Here is a 16,865-nt window from a genome sequence, read left to right as displayed (position 1 = left end):
CACACTTATTGGCGACCCACTGTCATACAGGATAATCAGAATATTCTGCGATGTTGGAATTGATTTTTAAGCATTACCGGTCAATTTATTGGATAGTATATCCCAGCAAGAAAGAATGGAGATAGAGAAATGGGACACAAAATAAAGCTTATGAGGAGGATCCAAACCCTCAGTTTCATGAGTACATGGTACGCGCCTTGGCTCAAGGCATCAAAATGCCCACATATGTTCCATGTCTAAATACCTTATCCAATTTCCATTTTCAGCTCTTTTTATTTCAGTAGTTAACTAAAGCTGCCAGTCATTTTCTTTCATTATCTCTCTTGACAGTGGCAGCTCCAGACTTATTGGACCCCAAATCCGCCACTCACAACACCAAGCCCCGCCTCTCCTTCTCCACAAAGCCAATAACACTGAGTGCACGGGAGGAGAACGAGGTGAGACAAGGAAAAAGAAGCCTAGAAATTTAATTCATCTAATGATGTTTTAAGGAAATGCTTTTGTTGTTCTGAATCTCTGTCCATTTTTCCTCAATCTTGCTCTTGTCCTATTGTGGAAAAAAGTTTCTCAGTGAATCCCTAAACTACACTAAAAACTTATTGTTATTATCACCCTTTACCTTAACCAATATAAGGCTAAATACGGACACCTGTATTGGGTGACTGATCAGCTGAAGTATTGTAGGTGGTTGCCACGGTGATGAAGTGGAAGACAGTGTTGGCCATCTTCCTTTTGGTGGTTTTGTATCTGGTAATGGGGGCAGCAGTCTTCAGATCCCTAGAACAGCCCCATGAGAGGTTAGTATTTGTTTATCTGCTTTTTTTTCTTCACATTTCTTTATCCAAATACTCCTCTTTCTGTCCATCCCTCTGTCTAGCCAGCCATCCATCTATCCATTCACAGTATGTGCAACTGCTCCCGTTGCCAGCCCGATGCTCTGAAATTGTGTAAGGGCATAGACATTTGCCATTACTCTGCCTACGCCTACATTTCTGACTGATTGATTGACCTCACACCTATTTTCTTTCCTATTCAAACCACTTGGCCCCTGTCCATTATAGAATGGAGATTATTTGATTTGTGAACACAACTCTCTCTCTCTTCTCATTCTCTGTCTCTGTCTCTCCGTCTCATTCTCTCTCTCTCTCTCTCTGTCCCTCTCTCTGTAGTGCCCAGCGTTTGGCTATTCTGTCTCAGAAACTGGAGTTTCTTTCTAAACACTCCTGTGTTAACCACAGCCAGCTGGAGGAGCTTGTCAAGGTAAGATCGATTTTATTTATTTATTTATTTATTGGTTTGGATTTCCTGTTCTGCACCAAAAATGGGTCACAATCCTACTTCTAGATGATTTCCAGGGCTCTCGTTGGGTTTTCATAGGATATAGGAGAACCCCTATCATTATGCCAAAGGGAGATTAGTGACATATAAGCTCAGTTAGCTTTACTCTCCTCTGTTTTTGTGATACAGTTTCTCAAAGGTCCCAACTTTACTGAATGTTGCTTTGAATTCCAGATTTAAACTTCAAGAATCGTTGTTACTCTGTTCCTTAGAAAACCCAGCTAATGCATTGGTAATGTGTGGAAGAATGGTCTGAAGCTTCAGAGGGAGTGGCAGCTTAATAACACTATATTGGAAAGTTCATGACAAATGTTTAATTATAAAATCACTCACAAGAGTTCAATAATAAAAATCAATCAACAACCGCTATGATTGTGTGAATGATTGTTATAATGCATTTTTTATAATCTTATTTTTGACTCACACATACACAGTACTGTGGATTTGACTACACACATACACACAAATGCACACGTGCGCGCACACATGCAGACACATCAGTGGGAAGTTAAAGTTAAGTCATCACACATAGCCAAGAACAGCACAGTGAGTGTGTATGTGAGTGTGTATGTGGTCTTTGTTTGTGTTTAGTTCATTTTATCTCTCTAAAGCAGACATTTCCTTCAGTATCTTAAGATAAGATAAGATACCGGTGTACAAGATTCAGGTGTCACCACCCCGGCAAAGATGGTGACACATTTGTTGTCCTCTCTTTCTGTCTCTCCTCTCTGCTGTACCTTTTCATTCTTGTCTTTGTTCAGCTGTTCTGTTCATCAGCTTCAGATAGGGCATGTTTGTGCATAAGCCCACAGCAGAAAGCCCGTATAGAGCCACTGTACAGTGGTTTCAGTACCGCGGAGAGCTCCTGTCACACTCACAGGAAAGTCTAAGGGAAAGTCTACATTTCACTTTTTAATACCCAAGTAAACTTGATTCATTCAGAAGCAAAAACTGTATCCTAATCTTATGAAAGAGAGAATCTCCAGATATAATGATAATTTATTACACAGCTTTGTTGAATACTTGATTCTGATTGGTCAATCACGGCATTCAACAGTCTGTTATTTAGAAAGAACAGACTGTTGCTATGAATAACAAACTGTTGCTATGGGCGCAGTTCTAACGGAATAACGAATCTAATGGACTGTTTTTATTTTTCTTGAAATAATTTTTAACACAAGAACGACTGGGATTTCACTTCTCCCTAAAATGACCATCGGCGGTCAAAATGACCGCTGGTTTTTAAACTCTATATTCTGTCAAGATAAATACTCAATTGAGATATTAATGCATTACATATGTTAGTACATCTGTTAGGAAACGACTGACACCAAAATTAACATTTTAACAACTTTAATACTATTTTAAACAATTTAAACTTCAGAGAGATTTGGTTGAACTTGAATAGCAAAATTGAAAAAATGAAAATATTACCTGAAAAACCAAACGGAAAACACATATTGCTAATCTAACAAGCATAACAAGGCCTATAAAACGTGAAATGTAAAAAAAAAAAAACAAACAAACAAAAAGCAAAAAGCAAAAAAAAAAAAAAAAAACTGAAAATAACCATTGAAACAGTCCTAAACAATGACCGGAACTTATAAACTACTAGAACGACCATGGTTTTTAAACTCTATATATTCTGTCAAGGTAAACACCCAATTGAGATATTAATGCATTACATGTGTTAGTATGTCTGTTAAGAAACAACTGACACCAAAATTAACATTTTAACAACTTTAATACTATTTTTCATCCGTCCATCCATTTTCCAAGCCGCTTATCCTGGCCATCACAGGGCCGACACACACACACACATTCACACCTAGGGACAATTTAGTAAGTCCGATTCACCTGGCCGACATGTCTTTGGACTGTGGGAGGAAACCGGAGCACCTGGAGGAAACCCTTACCGAGATGGGGAGAACGTGCAAACTCCACATAGAGGATGACCTGGGATGACCCCCAAGGTTGGACTACCCCGGGGTTCGAACCATCGCCGGTGTCCAACACTTGTAAATACTACAACGCCTTGGAGGTAGTCATGGTGTGTCTGAAATGGCGGCTGTACCCAGACATGTTGGAAATAATAGGACCTGAAAATAAAACGGAAAACACATATTGCTAATCTAACAAACGTAACAAATGTGAAATATAAAAAAGAGCTGAATGTTGCAAAGGAAATGACAAGAACAACATATGTGACATGACGTGCAAATTACGCACCATCACTTTGACCGCTCATGGTCATTCTAGTAGTTTTTAAAGTTCTGGTCTTTGTTTGGGACTGTTTAAATGGTTATTTTAAGTTCTTTTTTTACATTTCACGTTTTATACGCCTTGTTACGTTTGTTAGATTAGCAATATGTGTGTAACCGAGAATATTTCCGCCTGCTGCGGGATTCGAACCAGGTTGTACTGCACCACGAAGCGACATCGCTTTTTTTCTCTTATTCTGTAGAAAAAAACAATCAAAATACAACACACATATACCAAACCAATAGGGAAATAAAACATTTCACAAACCCATCGAATGCTACAGAATCAGAGGGCAAGAATCAAAACTTACAACACAGGTAGCCAAAACAGAAAGTAGTGAGGTAACCTGTAGGCCTCGGCATGGCTTCCAGCCTACAGACCCTCCACCAAATTAAAGAAATCAAACAAAAAATACACATATACCACACAGTATACTGTTTAACCAAAATCCAACATTACCCTCCGTCCTTCCCCAATCACAACGGAAGTGCTCCCATCTACAAATCCACCAACAAACTCTTCTTCACTAGCATAACCATACAACATATCAACATCTCTTTCCATTATACTCTTAAAAATATTCCACACCTCAGCTTTCCTCTTTTAATAATGGGCAAAATTCCTCCTTACCTTGACAGCAAACCTTGCATGACTTAAAACATAATTTAACAAATTAACATTACATCCGTTTACTTTGCCAGCCACCCCAAACAACCACAATTCTCTCCATTCCACTCTGTCAACAAACCCACCTCTCCAACATCTATTTATTCACTCCTTCATTTTCAACATGTGTCCATCCAGCTCACAACATTCAACAAACTCATGTATAAATGTTTCCACTCCCACACCACACACATCACATTCTTTCTTCACATTCACATCAGACTTACTAATTATTACATTATTGAACACCCTATTGTGGCTTGATAAAAAAATCAAAATTATCACATTCAGCACTGTTCCACTTCACTCTCAGATTTCTCCATATCCTCCCTACATCCATCTCATTCATAACCCTCTCCCACACTTTCTCCGCAGCCAGTCTTCTCACTTCTTCCCCTCTTAAACATCTATACATCACGTTCGTTTTCACACTCATCGGACTCACTCTCCTCTCTCCTTCTCCCACATACATTTCTGTCTCTCCTTCCTCATCCAACACAGCCATCATACTGACCCATTCTCTCGGCATCTGCCCTCCCCTTGATCTTTCCAAATGTCCTCTCCGCCGTTCCCAACCACATTTCATCACCCTTTCCCCTCACTTCATCTACCAGTACATGTGCCTTCATAAACCCTGGTACATACTCATACACTAAATCCCTTATCTTTCTAAACCCCACTCTCCAAATCACCCTGTTGTAGATTGTGTTCCCCTCAAATGTGATTTTTGGATTTAAAAACATTGGTTGTTCCCACACCTGCTTCACATTCTTACATTCATACTGCACACATTTCACAAACTCTCCCCACACTTCCAACACCTCCTTGTAAAACTCAGACACTCCACTCAACATACCTTGCTTCATTTGCATATATACTCCACTCTCCCCACACCCTCAACATTTATACATTGCCTCCCTTAAAAAACACCTATATGATCTCTCTTGTTTCTTAAGTATCTAACAATAATTTTCACCCTAAGTGCTTTCTTTTTCACCCCTAAATTGATTAACTTCAACCCACCATCTTCATAGTCATTTTCCATCACCTCCTTTGCTATCCTAACTCCCTTCCCATCCTACAGAAAATCACTCACCATTCTTTCCACCTCCTTCAGTACTCTCAGTAACATCCAACACATTCATTACATACACAATCGTACTCATAACTAATCCATTCACAACCACCACCTTCCCTTTCAGCTTCAACCCTCTAAGTTTCCAAAACTCCAATGTCTAATCTTATTCAATATCTCTTCATACTGTATATCTCTCCCCTCCTTATCCTCAATCCCTAAATTCACACCTAACACCCTGAAATAATCCTTCTTCTCCTAAATCTTCTCTACTTGCCCCATACACAGAACTTCTGATTTATCTGTTTACTTTAGCCCCGGATGCCCTACCATACAGCTCTAAACTGTCTAATACCTCAACTACACTTTCCTTGTCCTTTACTGTAACTTTCGTGTCATCTGCGTACTGATAAACTAAACTCACCTGCCCTCCTGGTAACTCTGTCATTTCCCTTCAGTATTGCCGCTATCGGTTCTGCCGACAAGGAGTACAGCAGAGCTGATAGGGGACACCCTTGCCTGACTGACCTCTCTATCTTAAATGTGTCTGTGACTATCCCATTGATTTTAATACAACTAACTGTCCTATCGTACATTCTTCTGATCCATCCTACCAGCCTATGCCCAAAACCATATTTCTCTAAGACCTTGTATAAATATGCATAATCAACCCGATCAAATGCTTTATTCAAAACTAAACTAGTAACTATCCCTCCTTTGTCTCCCTTCATAAAGTCAATAGTGTCTCTGATGCTACTCATTGTGTCTGCTATGTCCCTACCTGGTACCGCTCGACCAAAGGGGATGACCCCCTGGTGATCGGCCAGTAGTCTTTTTGTAGGTTACAGTGGTCACCCTCCCCTGGAAGCATGTCCTCGCGCTTCGTTAAACCCGCGCTCTGAAGAGACTTATGAGGATCTGCACGCTTCTGGATCCCACCGCTGCCACCAATGTAACCGAGCATATTTCCGCCCGCTGCGGGATTCGAACCAGTGTTGTACTGCGCTACGAGGCGACATTGCTAACCGCTCGACCAAAGGGGTTGACCCCCTGGCGATCAGCCAGTGAGTCTTTTTGTAGGTTACATGTGTTTTCCGTTTTGTTTTTCAGGTAGTATTTTCACTTTTTCAATTTTGCTATTCAAGTTTGACCAAGTCTTTCTGAAGTTTAAATTGTTTAAAAATAGTACTGTAGTTGTTAAAATTTTAATTTTGGTGTCAGTCATTTCCTAAAAGATATACTAACATATGCAATGCATTAATATCTCAATAATTGTATATAGTATCTTGAACTCTGAATATAGAGTTTAAAAACCAGCGGTCATTTTGATCGCCCATGGTCGTTTTAGGTAGATCATATCATAACTCTTTTTTGCGCGATTGATCTAAAACTCATTTTAATGCAAATATATACAATTTTAGGGGCATTCATGGAGCTGCAGGTCTGTATCTTTTTTTCCCACATAGTTATTAAACTTTGAAAATCCAAAACGGTCATAATGACCGTCTTCGTCGTCCTAGTGTTAATCAATATTTTGTGTCAAATTATTGATTTCTTTAATAAGTAATTGTGTAATAAGTGGGATAATGTACAGTCAGCCGGTCATTATTGTGAAATAAACCCCGACATAGTGATGCAGGAATGGTTAAAGAAAAGACTGGACATTTTAGGGTAGTAAGTCACCACTCACATTTTACTTGAATTGCCAAAAAACACAAAATTGGCTATATTTTCAGTGGACTTTCTTCTTAAATGTTTAAAAGTTTCATTTAACAGGGTAGTTCAGTTGGGACAACTCATTATTAATCACATCTATTACTATAAAAACTGCAGGAAATGGATACACAGTTCCTGCTCAACTTTATTTCCCAATGGAGGGAGGAGCAATTGATCTGTGGTCTCTGGGCTCGGGAGCCACCACTGCTAGATACAGATATGACGCACAATATTCATGCGTGATATTTAAAGGCAAAGATTCTTTGATCTGAGAGTGACCTAAAGCCAAATATGACAGACCTATACTGTCACTGAATATAGGAAAACATATCGTCTGGTTGGATAGCTATGTTTTTGACATAAAACACTAAGCAATGTCAGAAGATAGCTGCCAATGAGAGTTAGGTTTGTAAATTTGAATTCAAGTACTGATACGCCTACGAGCGACAGATTGTAATAGATGTGAACGCGGGGTCACAGGTCGACTGCCATAGAGACAGGAAGAAGGAGTGTCTTAGCTGTGTTTCTGTTTTTTCACTTTCTCGTGGTCAGAAAATCACCTAATTCCGGTTTAAGAAGGCGTGATTGTGATTGGTGTTGTACCAGGTTTAATACAAAGAGGAGACCAACATAATCAACAATCAGCAAGAGTTTCCTGATTGAACTTTCTGCACCCGTTGTAATAACTAGTCAGTGTGTCGCTCTTTGTTCCTCTCTCTCCCCAGCAAGTGGTGTCTGCAATTCGTTCAGGGGTGAACCCAGCAGGGACACTGACCAACCATAGCAGCCTCTGGGACCTAAGCTCGGCCTTCTTCTTTGCTGGGACTGTCATCACCACAATTGGTAAGACAATCACAATTTATCTCAACTGTTTTATCTTCATTTTTTTTTGAGTTAGTGTGTGTGTATGTGTGTGTGTGTGCGTGCATGCATGCGTGCGTGCGTGCGGCACAGGGCGTGTGTGATGCGTCAGTGCAGTAGTACTGGGGTAGTAGTGCTTGTAGTTAGTGCATGCTGCATGCTGCTTCTGCTTGCTACGCTCTGCTCTCAGCTACTGCCGCCGGCTAGCCCTCTTTGCGGGGGTGAAAAGAGGAGCCGAGTGCGTAAGTCTCCCCTGCCGGTACATAGCCTCTCTACCGCCAAGACTCCTGCAGTGCCTCCTCGTGGCCACACATGGTAACTGGGTACCTTGCGGTCCCTGGCTAAACTGTAGGGGATCTCGGAGCTACAGTGGTCCCCAGGGGTCTAATGCGCAGGCCCATGTGAAGTGGATACGCCCTGGCATTGACCAACCACTGTCCCACTGCCTTGTGGGTAAGTGTAGGACGACAAAGGCTAGGGGAGCACACCCTGAGAGATAAGCAACGTGCATGGCGGCGCACGATAGGCGGTCCTCTGACAGACTGGAGCTCCGGCAGCCTCCTGCAGCTGTGGAAGAGTGCTGGTCGTCTTGGGCCCCCCTTGCCACCAGATCCCACCCTCTCACAGTGAAGAAGTGCTGCTGGGACATGCGCACCCCCAGCGGCACTGTAAATAATCTGTTTGCGCAGGTATCCACCTCTGCCTCGTTGAGACCAGCAACCGGAATATGGATCAAAGTCTGGCGGCGATGGGGTGTCTGGTGACGGGAGCAGGTATGAATGCACTGGAAACTCCTAATCAGACCCCTGCACGCCAGCGGCACAGGGCTAGTCATGGTCGCCAGCAGCTGGGCTTGAGTGGCAGCTGCTCTCGGCAGACCCCTGTGTGTCTGAGCAGCCCTATTTAGGAGCCACACTGCTCACCCTAACTGGGGAGAGGCCTAGAAAAGGTGGCCTAAACATTGCCCACTCAAAACATCCTGGATAGGCTACCGCACCTATCGGGACATTCCACTCTGCGGTCGAAATAAAAAAAAGAAAATAATTCCCTTTAAACTGGCAACATGGAACATAAGAACTCTGCTGGACGTTAATGCCGAAAGACCTCAGCGAAGGACTGCACTAATTGCAGCGGAACTCAATCGCTACAATATTGACATTGCTGCACTCAGCGAAACCAGGTTCCTGGATGAAGGCTCCCTGAAGGAGGACACCTACACCTTCTTCTGGAAGGGATACCCTGCAGGAGGACAACATCAGCATGGTGTGGGATTTGCAATAAAAAACAGCCTCCTACCAAGACTCACTGAAACACCGATTGGCATAAGTGAAAGGCTCATGTCGCTCAGGATCCCTCTGGCCAAGAAACGTTATGCCACCCTCCTAGGTGCCTATGCACCAACACTGCCATCAGAGGATGACATAAAGGACCGCTTCTACCAGTCACTAGATGAGGCTCTCCGTCATATACCCAAGGAGGACAAGATCTTTTTGCTGGGCGATTTCAATGCCAGAGTGGGGAAAGACAACAAGGTGTGGAGTGGTGTCATTGGTGGGCATGGCATTGGGAAAGTCAATGCAAATGGACTGTGCCTCCTAAGCCTCTGTGCTGAGCATGGCTTGACCATCACAAACACCCTCTTCCAATTAAAAAATAAGCACAAAACATCCTGGATGCACCCACGCGCCAAACATTGGCACCTATTGGACTACATCATTGTGAGACGTGCTGATACAAAAGACGTCTTACTCACTCGTGCAATGAGAGGTGCTGAGTGCTGGACAGATCACCGGCTCATCATGACCAGGCTCCAGGTGGAGGTACGCCCTGCTGTTCGTCTCCAAAGGTCAGGAAAGAAGAGGCTTGACTGTACCCGGCTAGAAAAGGCTGAGGTCCAGAACAATCTCCGCCTCTCTCTGGCTGAAAACCTGGAAGACATTGAGCTTCTCTTGAGCACAGATGATTCCATTGACAGGAAATGGTCTTCCGTGAGCTCCAGACTCTACAAGGCACCATCCCAATCCATCGGTTACAAGAGCAGAAAACACCAGGACTGGCACACAGGCACAATAACTTCCATACTCAAAGGCATGCATAAAGCACACAGTGCTGTCCTCAACAATCCCACATCAGCTACACTCCGGCAACAATGGCAAGCATCCAGGAGAGAGGTGCAGTCAAAATTGCGTGCCCTGCAGAATGAGTGGTGGATATTGAAGGCAAATGAAATACAATCCCATGCCGATAGAAATGATATGCACAACTTTTATGATGCAGTGAAAACCATCTACGGCCCAAGAAACTGCTCTGTCTCCCCCCTGAAGTCTGATGATGGTACCACCCTCATAAAGGACCAGAAACTCACCACAAAAAGATGGGCAGAACATTTTGAGACTCTTTTGAACCAGCCCTCCCCAACGGATCCCTCAATCTTGGATGAACTACCTGTCCACCCCACCATCCAAGACCTTGACCTTCCACCAACCTTTGAAGAGGTTCATTGTGCAGGTAGGTTGCTGAAAAATAACAAGACTCCTGGCCCTGACAGTATCCCTGCAGAGATTTTTAAACAGGGAGGCTACCTCTGCACCCGTGCACTTTTCCTGTTCATCTCACACGTATGGAAGAACGAAACTGTCCCTCAGCAGTGGAGGGATGCTAACATCATCTCCATATATAAAGGCAAAGGAGACAAGTCCCTCTGTGGCAACAGCTGTGGCATTTCACTACTGGCTGTTGCTGGAGAAGTCCTGGCCAAACTCATGTTACACAGGCTGGTAAAACACATCTCAGAGGAGCTGTTGCCTGAGTCACAGTGTGGGTTTAGGAGGAATAGGAGTACTGTGGACATGGTGTTCACAGCACGGCAACTCCAAGAGAAGTGTAGGGAGCAACATCAGAACCTCTTCATAGCCTTCATCGACCTGTCAAAGGCTTTCGATACAGTCAACAGGGACATCCTATGGAACATCCTCCTGAAGTTTGGCTGTCCACGAAAGTTTGTCAACATCCTTCAAAGATTTCATGTGGGGATGATGGCACGTGTGACCATTGGAGGCCAGGAATCCGAGCCCTTCAGGGTGTGCACCGGGGTACGTCAGGGGTGCATCCTTGCTCCAGTTCTCTTCAACATATTCCTCCTGTGTGTGACATTGCTGCTCCACAAGGAAATCCGGAAGGACAGTGGGGTTACTGTGGACTTCAGACTAGATGGAAACCTATTTAACATCCATAGGCTCCAAGCGGTCACAAAAATTACATCTGAGCACATCATCGAGTTACAGTACGCAGATGACTGTGCAGTTGTGACCCACACATCCGAGGCACTACAAGCTACCCTTGCAGCTGCTGCAAGGGCGTATGGTAGGCTGGGGCTTTCTATAAATGTGGCAAGGACTGAAGTAGTATGCCAGTGGGCATCTACTCCTCCATCTCATTCACCAACCTTCAACATCTCCGACAAACCACTTGCAACAGCGGAATCCTTCAAATACTTGGGCAGCTTCCTCTCTGATGACTGCAGCATCGACAGGGAGATGCAAAACCGGATTAAACAAGCGTCATCCTCTTTTGGCAGACTTAGAAGAAGGGTCTTTCAAAACAAAGACCTCAACCTCCACACCAAAATATCTGTCTACTTGGCAGTTGTCATCACGACTCTCCTCTACAGCTGTGAGGCGTGGACCCTGTACAGCCACCACCTCAGGATGCTTGAGGCCTTCCACATCAGATGCCTACAATGCATCCTGAGGATAACCTGGCGTGACCGAGTGCCCCATACTGAAATACTCCGCAAGACCAACTGCATCAGCATGGAGGCTACCGTCACCCAGCACCAACTTTGATGGCTCGGTCACGTCATCAGGATGCCAAAGGAGCGCTTGTTGCGTAAAGTGCTGTATGGCCAGCTACATCTTGGCTGCCGCTTGGCAGGGGGCCATAAAAAACGGTACAAAGACCAGCTGAAGACCATCATAACAAAATGCGGCCTGAACCCGAGCCAGCTGGAAGACACTGCCGCCCAACGCTCCATCTGGCGGCAGCTCTGTCAACAAGGGATGCAAAACCTCGAGAAGGACCGCGGTGATCGACGGACCAGAAGACGTCTGAAGAGACATGAAGCCAGTACCACACCTACACCCCCAGTCAGTGATTTCACCTGTTCTGTCTGCGGCAGACATTGTGGATCGTGGATTGGGCTTTACAGCCATAAGAAGACTCACAAGTGACAGAGGCAGGATTGTCTTCATCGGACACGACGGACAACCTAAAGCAAAAGTGTGTGTGTGTGTGTGTGTGTGTGTGTGTGTGTGTGTGTGTGTGTGTGTGTGTGTGTGTGTGTGTGTGTGTGTGTGTGTGTGTGTCCATTAGGATAGAAAAACCTGAAATGACCTACCTTGTGGGGACATTTTATGGGTCTCCACGAGGGAAAGGGACTATTTTAGGGTTAGGACTTGGTTTAAAGGTTACGATTAGAATTAGGATTAGGTTATGGTTAGGGTATGAATTAAGGTTAGGCATGTAGTTATGATGGTTAAGGTTAGGGTGAAGGGCTAGGGAATGAATGTAGTCAGTGAGGGGTCCCCACAAGTATAGGGCGACATGGTATGTGTGTGTGTGTGTGTGTGTGTGTGTGTGTGCGCGCGCGCGCGCGCGCGCGTGCGTGTGGTTGTTTATTCACGTGTGTGCTAAAATGGTTTACAAACAGAAAGAACTACCAAAATGGTGTTTTCTGACCATGAAGTGGTGCGCGTCTGCATGTTTTCATTTGTGATTCATGTTCAATAACGCAGATGTTTTTAAAACAACAACTCTTTAAACAATCATGAGTATGGCCCAAATAGAACTGGGGAAAGAATTATTCTAGTGGTTTACCTGGAGTTAGGGAGTTGGTTTAGGGTAAAAATTAGAGGTAGGTAAGGGTGAGTATTGGTAGCTAGCAAGCAAGAAAGAATAGAGCAATTTTTGGTGAAAAAAATAGCAAATTTGATGGTCAAAGGTGCTCAAAGTATTGACCCAGTGTTTGTATCTTTTATCAAAGGGGATATTTTAGAATAACAATACTCAGTTTGTTGACTGTTTTGGGGACTGTTAGGCTGTGTGTCCACTAGGTGCATTTCTTTGAGCTCCAGCATCCTTTTTTCAATTGTTTCATTTGGCTTTGCTTATTTTCTGTGGCTGCTGTGGGAGCGTTTTGTTCAAAGTGGCTGAACTTTTCAGAAAGGAACTGGGAAATGTCACTTTCTGTGACATCATACCGTAGATTCAAAATTCATGAGCGATGTTTTTCTCTCTCTCCGAGCAAGTCCACCAACGTTTTCAGAAAAACTGACCCAACTGCCCAGTTGCCTATTGTTACACCGTCAAATGTGCAGGAATGAATATAAAGAAATGTCCTCACAAACTTTAAAAACAAGGCTATGTGTGTGTATGCATGCGTTTCTGCATAGGCAATGAAGTTGTTACTGTCAGTTATGTGATATGATTTACTGTTGTAAGAAGTGGTGTTGATTCTCTACCTGCATCTTGGATATAACAAAACTAATCGGCTGTTCTCCTGGAAATACATGTGTGTGTGTGTTTGTGTGTTTGTGTGCGTGCACATATTTAAGGTAGTTAGATAAAGAGACACCAAGAAAGAATCATAAAGGGAAAGAAAGAAAGCCTTACCCTAAGAAGGAAAGAGAGGTAAAAAAGGAACAAAGAAAATGGAGGTAAGGGTGCATGAGAGGGATAAAGTAGAGGGAATGGGGAGACTAGGGTAGAGAGACAGAGAAAGAGAAAGAGAACTTGTGCATGATAGAGGTAGAGAGAGAAAAGGAAAGCTGGATAGACAAAGGTTGACAAAGTCCAGTCACACTAAACAGTAATCTATATTTCAGACGTAATCTAGTAATCTATATTTTATTCCTCAGCTTTCTACTCTACTTTCCCCTCTCATCTCACCTTTCTCTCCCTTCCCTCACCATTCATCAGCTTTCGCTCTTCGCCTCTAATTAATTTTGTTCCTCTTTGTTGTCTTTCTCCCATTTCCCCTCACCTCTCCTCACTTCCCATCTCCTTTCTGCTCCTTTGATCTTGTCCTACACTCAACCGCTCTCACCCTCTCTCTTTCTCTCTCTCACCCTCTCTCTTTCTCTCCCTCTCTCTTTCTCTCTCTCTCCCTCTCTTTCTCTCCCTCTCTTTCTCTCACTGTCTCCCCACTCTTTCTGTTTTAATCTCATCACTGATCATTTACTGTTTCTCCCTGTCTGTATGGTTCTCTCTCTCGCTGTCTCTTTCCGTTTCTCTTTTTCGTCGCAGATCCCTTTCCTTTCCTGTCACCTGCTCTCATTTTTAACCCCTGTTTAAATCCCACAAGTTAACCGGGAACACCTTATGAATAGCAATAATCTTGGTGGGTGAGTTGGAGAAGAGACAGTTACATGGACTTTCCCACACTCACACCAAGAGGCGACCCAGGTGTTACCCAAGTCTCTAGCTACACTGGATAAGTCAGTGCCTTGCTTATGAACAGTGTACTATTTAGTGTGTGAGAAAAAAGTACAATGGCTCTTCACACATACTGTGTCATCATAGAAAGAGTGAATGGATGATTGAAAACTTTATTGCCCCGGGGGGAATTTGCTTTGCATAAAGAGCATAAAAAGAATATTAAAAAAAACCATCAACAACCATCCGTGACAGCATATAATACAACATAAAGCATAAGTATTTTAAAAACATCATAAAAAGCATCATAAAACGCATCATTGCAGAAATCGATACAGGACATCTAGTACAAGTGCCGAATCAGACCATGTGATCAGAGCTTGTTAAGTAGCTGAATGCTGTGTGGGACAAAAGATATGATGCCTCTTTTAGTCCGCATCCTGGGCATGCTGTATGTTCGCCCTGAAAGTAAAAGTGCATAGGTCAGATCAGACCATAGATGGTGCAGTGGATCTGCTATGATCTTGTGAGCCAAATTCATGGTATACTGGTCTGTCATGTATGTAATACTACACATTTGTTCCCCAGTTATCTTGCCACCCAGTTTAACAATCCTGCCCAGTTTGTTCGTTTTTTGTACAGACCTCCCCCACCCCACCCCAACACTGAATACAAAAAGTCAATATGCTCTGAATGAAGGTCTAAAATAGTGTCAGCATAATAATTGACTACTGCAACTCCTTACTGGCAGGTCTCCCTGCATGCACTTTCAAACCTCTGCAAATGATCCAGAATGCGGCAGCGTGTCTGGTCTTCAACCAACCCAAAACAGTACATGTCACACCACTGTTCATATCCCTCCACTGGCTCCCAGTTGCTGCCCGTATCAAATTCAAAACCTTGATGTTCACTTACAAAACAGCAACCAAAACGGCTCCAGCCTACCTGAACTCCCTCATTCAGGTCTACACTCAGTCCTGCTCACTACACTCTGCCAATGAAAGGTGCCTGGCACTTCCGCCACAATGGGGCCCCAAGTCACTAGCCAGACTCTTCTCTTCTGTAGTTCCCAGGTGGTGGAACAAGTTACCAAACTCCATTTGATCGATCTTTAAGAAGTTAAAGACCCAGCTCTTTCATGAACACCTCCACACCTGATGGTATTAATAAAAATACAGGAAAAAAACAAACAAAACGCTTCTATGCACCCTACATTGCCTTTGTGCACTGCCTGTTGACACCTATGTCCTATCGGACTTGAACCCCAGTTTTTTGGCACTTACTTGCGATGTTGTCTCCTGGCTAGATCCTTGCTTGTGTTGTATTAACTCTCAGATGTGTGTTGCTTTGGGTAAAAGTGTCTGCTAAATGAAATTGTAACATTGTAACATTTTAATTCTGTCCACATTAAAACTTCTAAGTTTCCTTAAAAAGTAGAGATGTTGTTGAGCCTTTGCTAACCTAGCATTGGTGTTAGCATTCCATGTCAGTTTGCTTTATAATAATAGTGCCCAGATACTTGTACTCTTGTACACGTTCAATGGTTACGTTGTTCATAATTACAGGGGACAGAGTGGAGTTTCTTTTGAAGTCAGTGATCATTTGTTAAGTTTTTTTTGTGTTTAAAATCAATGAGATATTTGAACACCAGTTGTAGGAGTGGTTAATCTCAGCTCTATAACTGGTCTCATCATTAGTTAATAGGCCTATCATCATCTGCAAATTGTATCATTGTACAATTATGTTGATGACTAACACAGTCATTGGTATATAACGGGAACAGCAAAGGTGAGAGGACAAAACCTTGTGGTACCCCACTCTGAGTGCTGATGACAGATGACTGTCCTCCATGGATGTGGACATACTGTTGCCTCTCTGTATGTCCATCTTATGAGGGTATGATTTACACCCATGCTACTCAGCTTCACTGTCAAGAGATCTGACCATACAGTATGCAAGGCAAGAGCGAAATCAGCAAAACGTACGCACACATAAGCTGATGGGGTTTCCAGATGTTTGTAAATTTGGTTCAAAAGTGTTACTGTTGCTTCCTCCACACCCCTATTTGCTCTATATGCAAAATGTAAAGCCTCCATCTTATCATTGGTTTCAGACTTTGAGATAGAACAATTTGCTCAAAACATGTCATAGCTACTGACGTTAAAGCTACTGATCTAAAATCATTTAATTCAGAAGGATTTGTCTTTTAAGGTAGTGGAATTATTTTAGACATTTTCCACGTCAGAATTATTAGTAAGTCCAGTGATGCTTGACGAAGTTTAGTGAATACAGGGCTCAACTGCTCACAACACTTCTGTAGTGTATTCCTATCCATTCTATCGGGACTGATGGATTTCCTAGTATTTATCTGGGAGAGGGTGCGCCGCACCTCCTCCAGTGTTAAACATGTTGGTGTGTCACCCCCTCTCCAGTCCCCCTTGGCCTTGAATTGGGATGGTCTATCAGTCTCATAACGAGCAGAAAAGCAATTGAAGTCATTGGCAAACTCTTGTTT

The 16,865-nt window shown here is 43.2% G+C and overlaps 1 protein-coding gene across 1 annotated transcript in view; it reads left to right on the top strand.

Annotated features, from left to right (window-relative positions):
• Positions 1–326: 326 nt before the first annotated feature.
• The window catches only part of kcnk2a (potassium channel, subfamily K, member 2a), a 32,903-nt gene continuing 16,364 nt past the window's right edge, over positions 327–16,865 (top strand). Inside the window, exons 1-4 of the mRNA XM_056278891.1 lie at positions 327–437; positions 685–797; positions 1,170–1,260; positions 7,783–7,900. Of these exons, the coding sequence (XP_056134866.1) occupies positions 700–797; positions 1,170–1,260; positions 7,783–7,900 (307 nt within the window). The 5' untranslated portion in view covers positions 327–437; positions 685–699. The remainder of the gene's footprint in view (positions 438–684; positions 798–1,169; positions 1,261–7,782; positions 7,901–16,865) is intronic.

Source organism: Lampris incognitus, chromosome 4 (assembly GCF_029633865.1).
Source record: "Lampris incognitus isolate fLamInc1 chromosome 4, fLamInc1.hap2, whole genome shotgun sequence".
NCBI classification, from domain to species: domain Eukaryota; kingdom Metazoa; phylum Chordata; class Actinopteri; order Lampriformes; family Lampridae; genus Lampris; species Lampris incognitus.
This window is presented reverse-complemented; position numbering and strand designations above follow the sequence as displayed.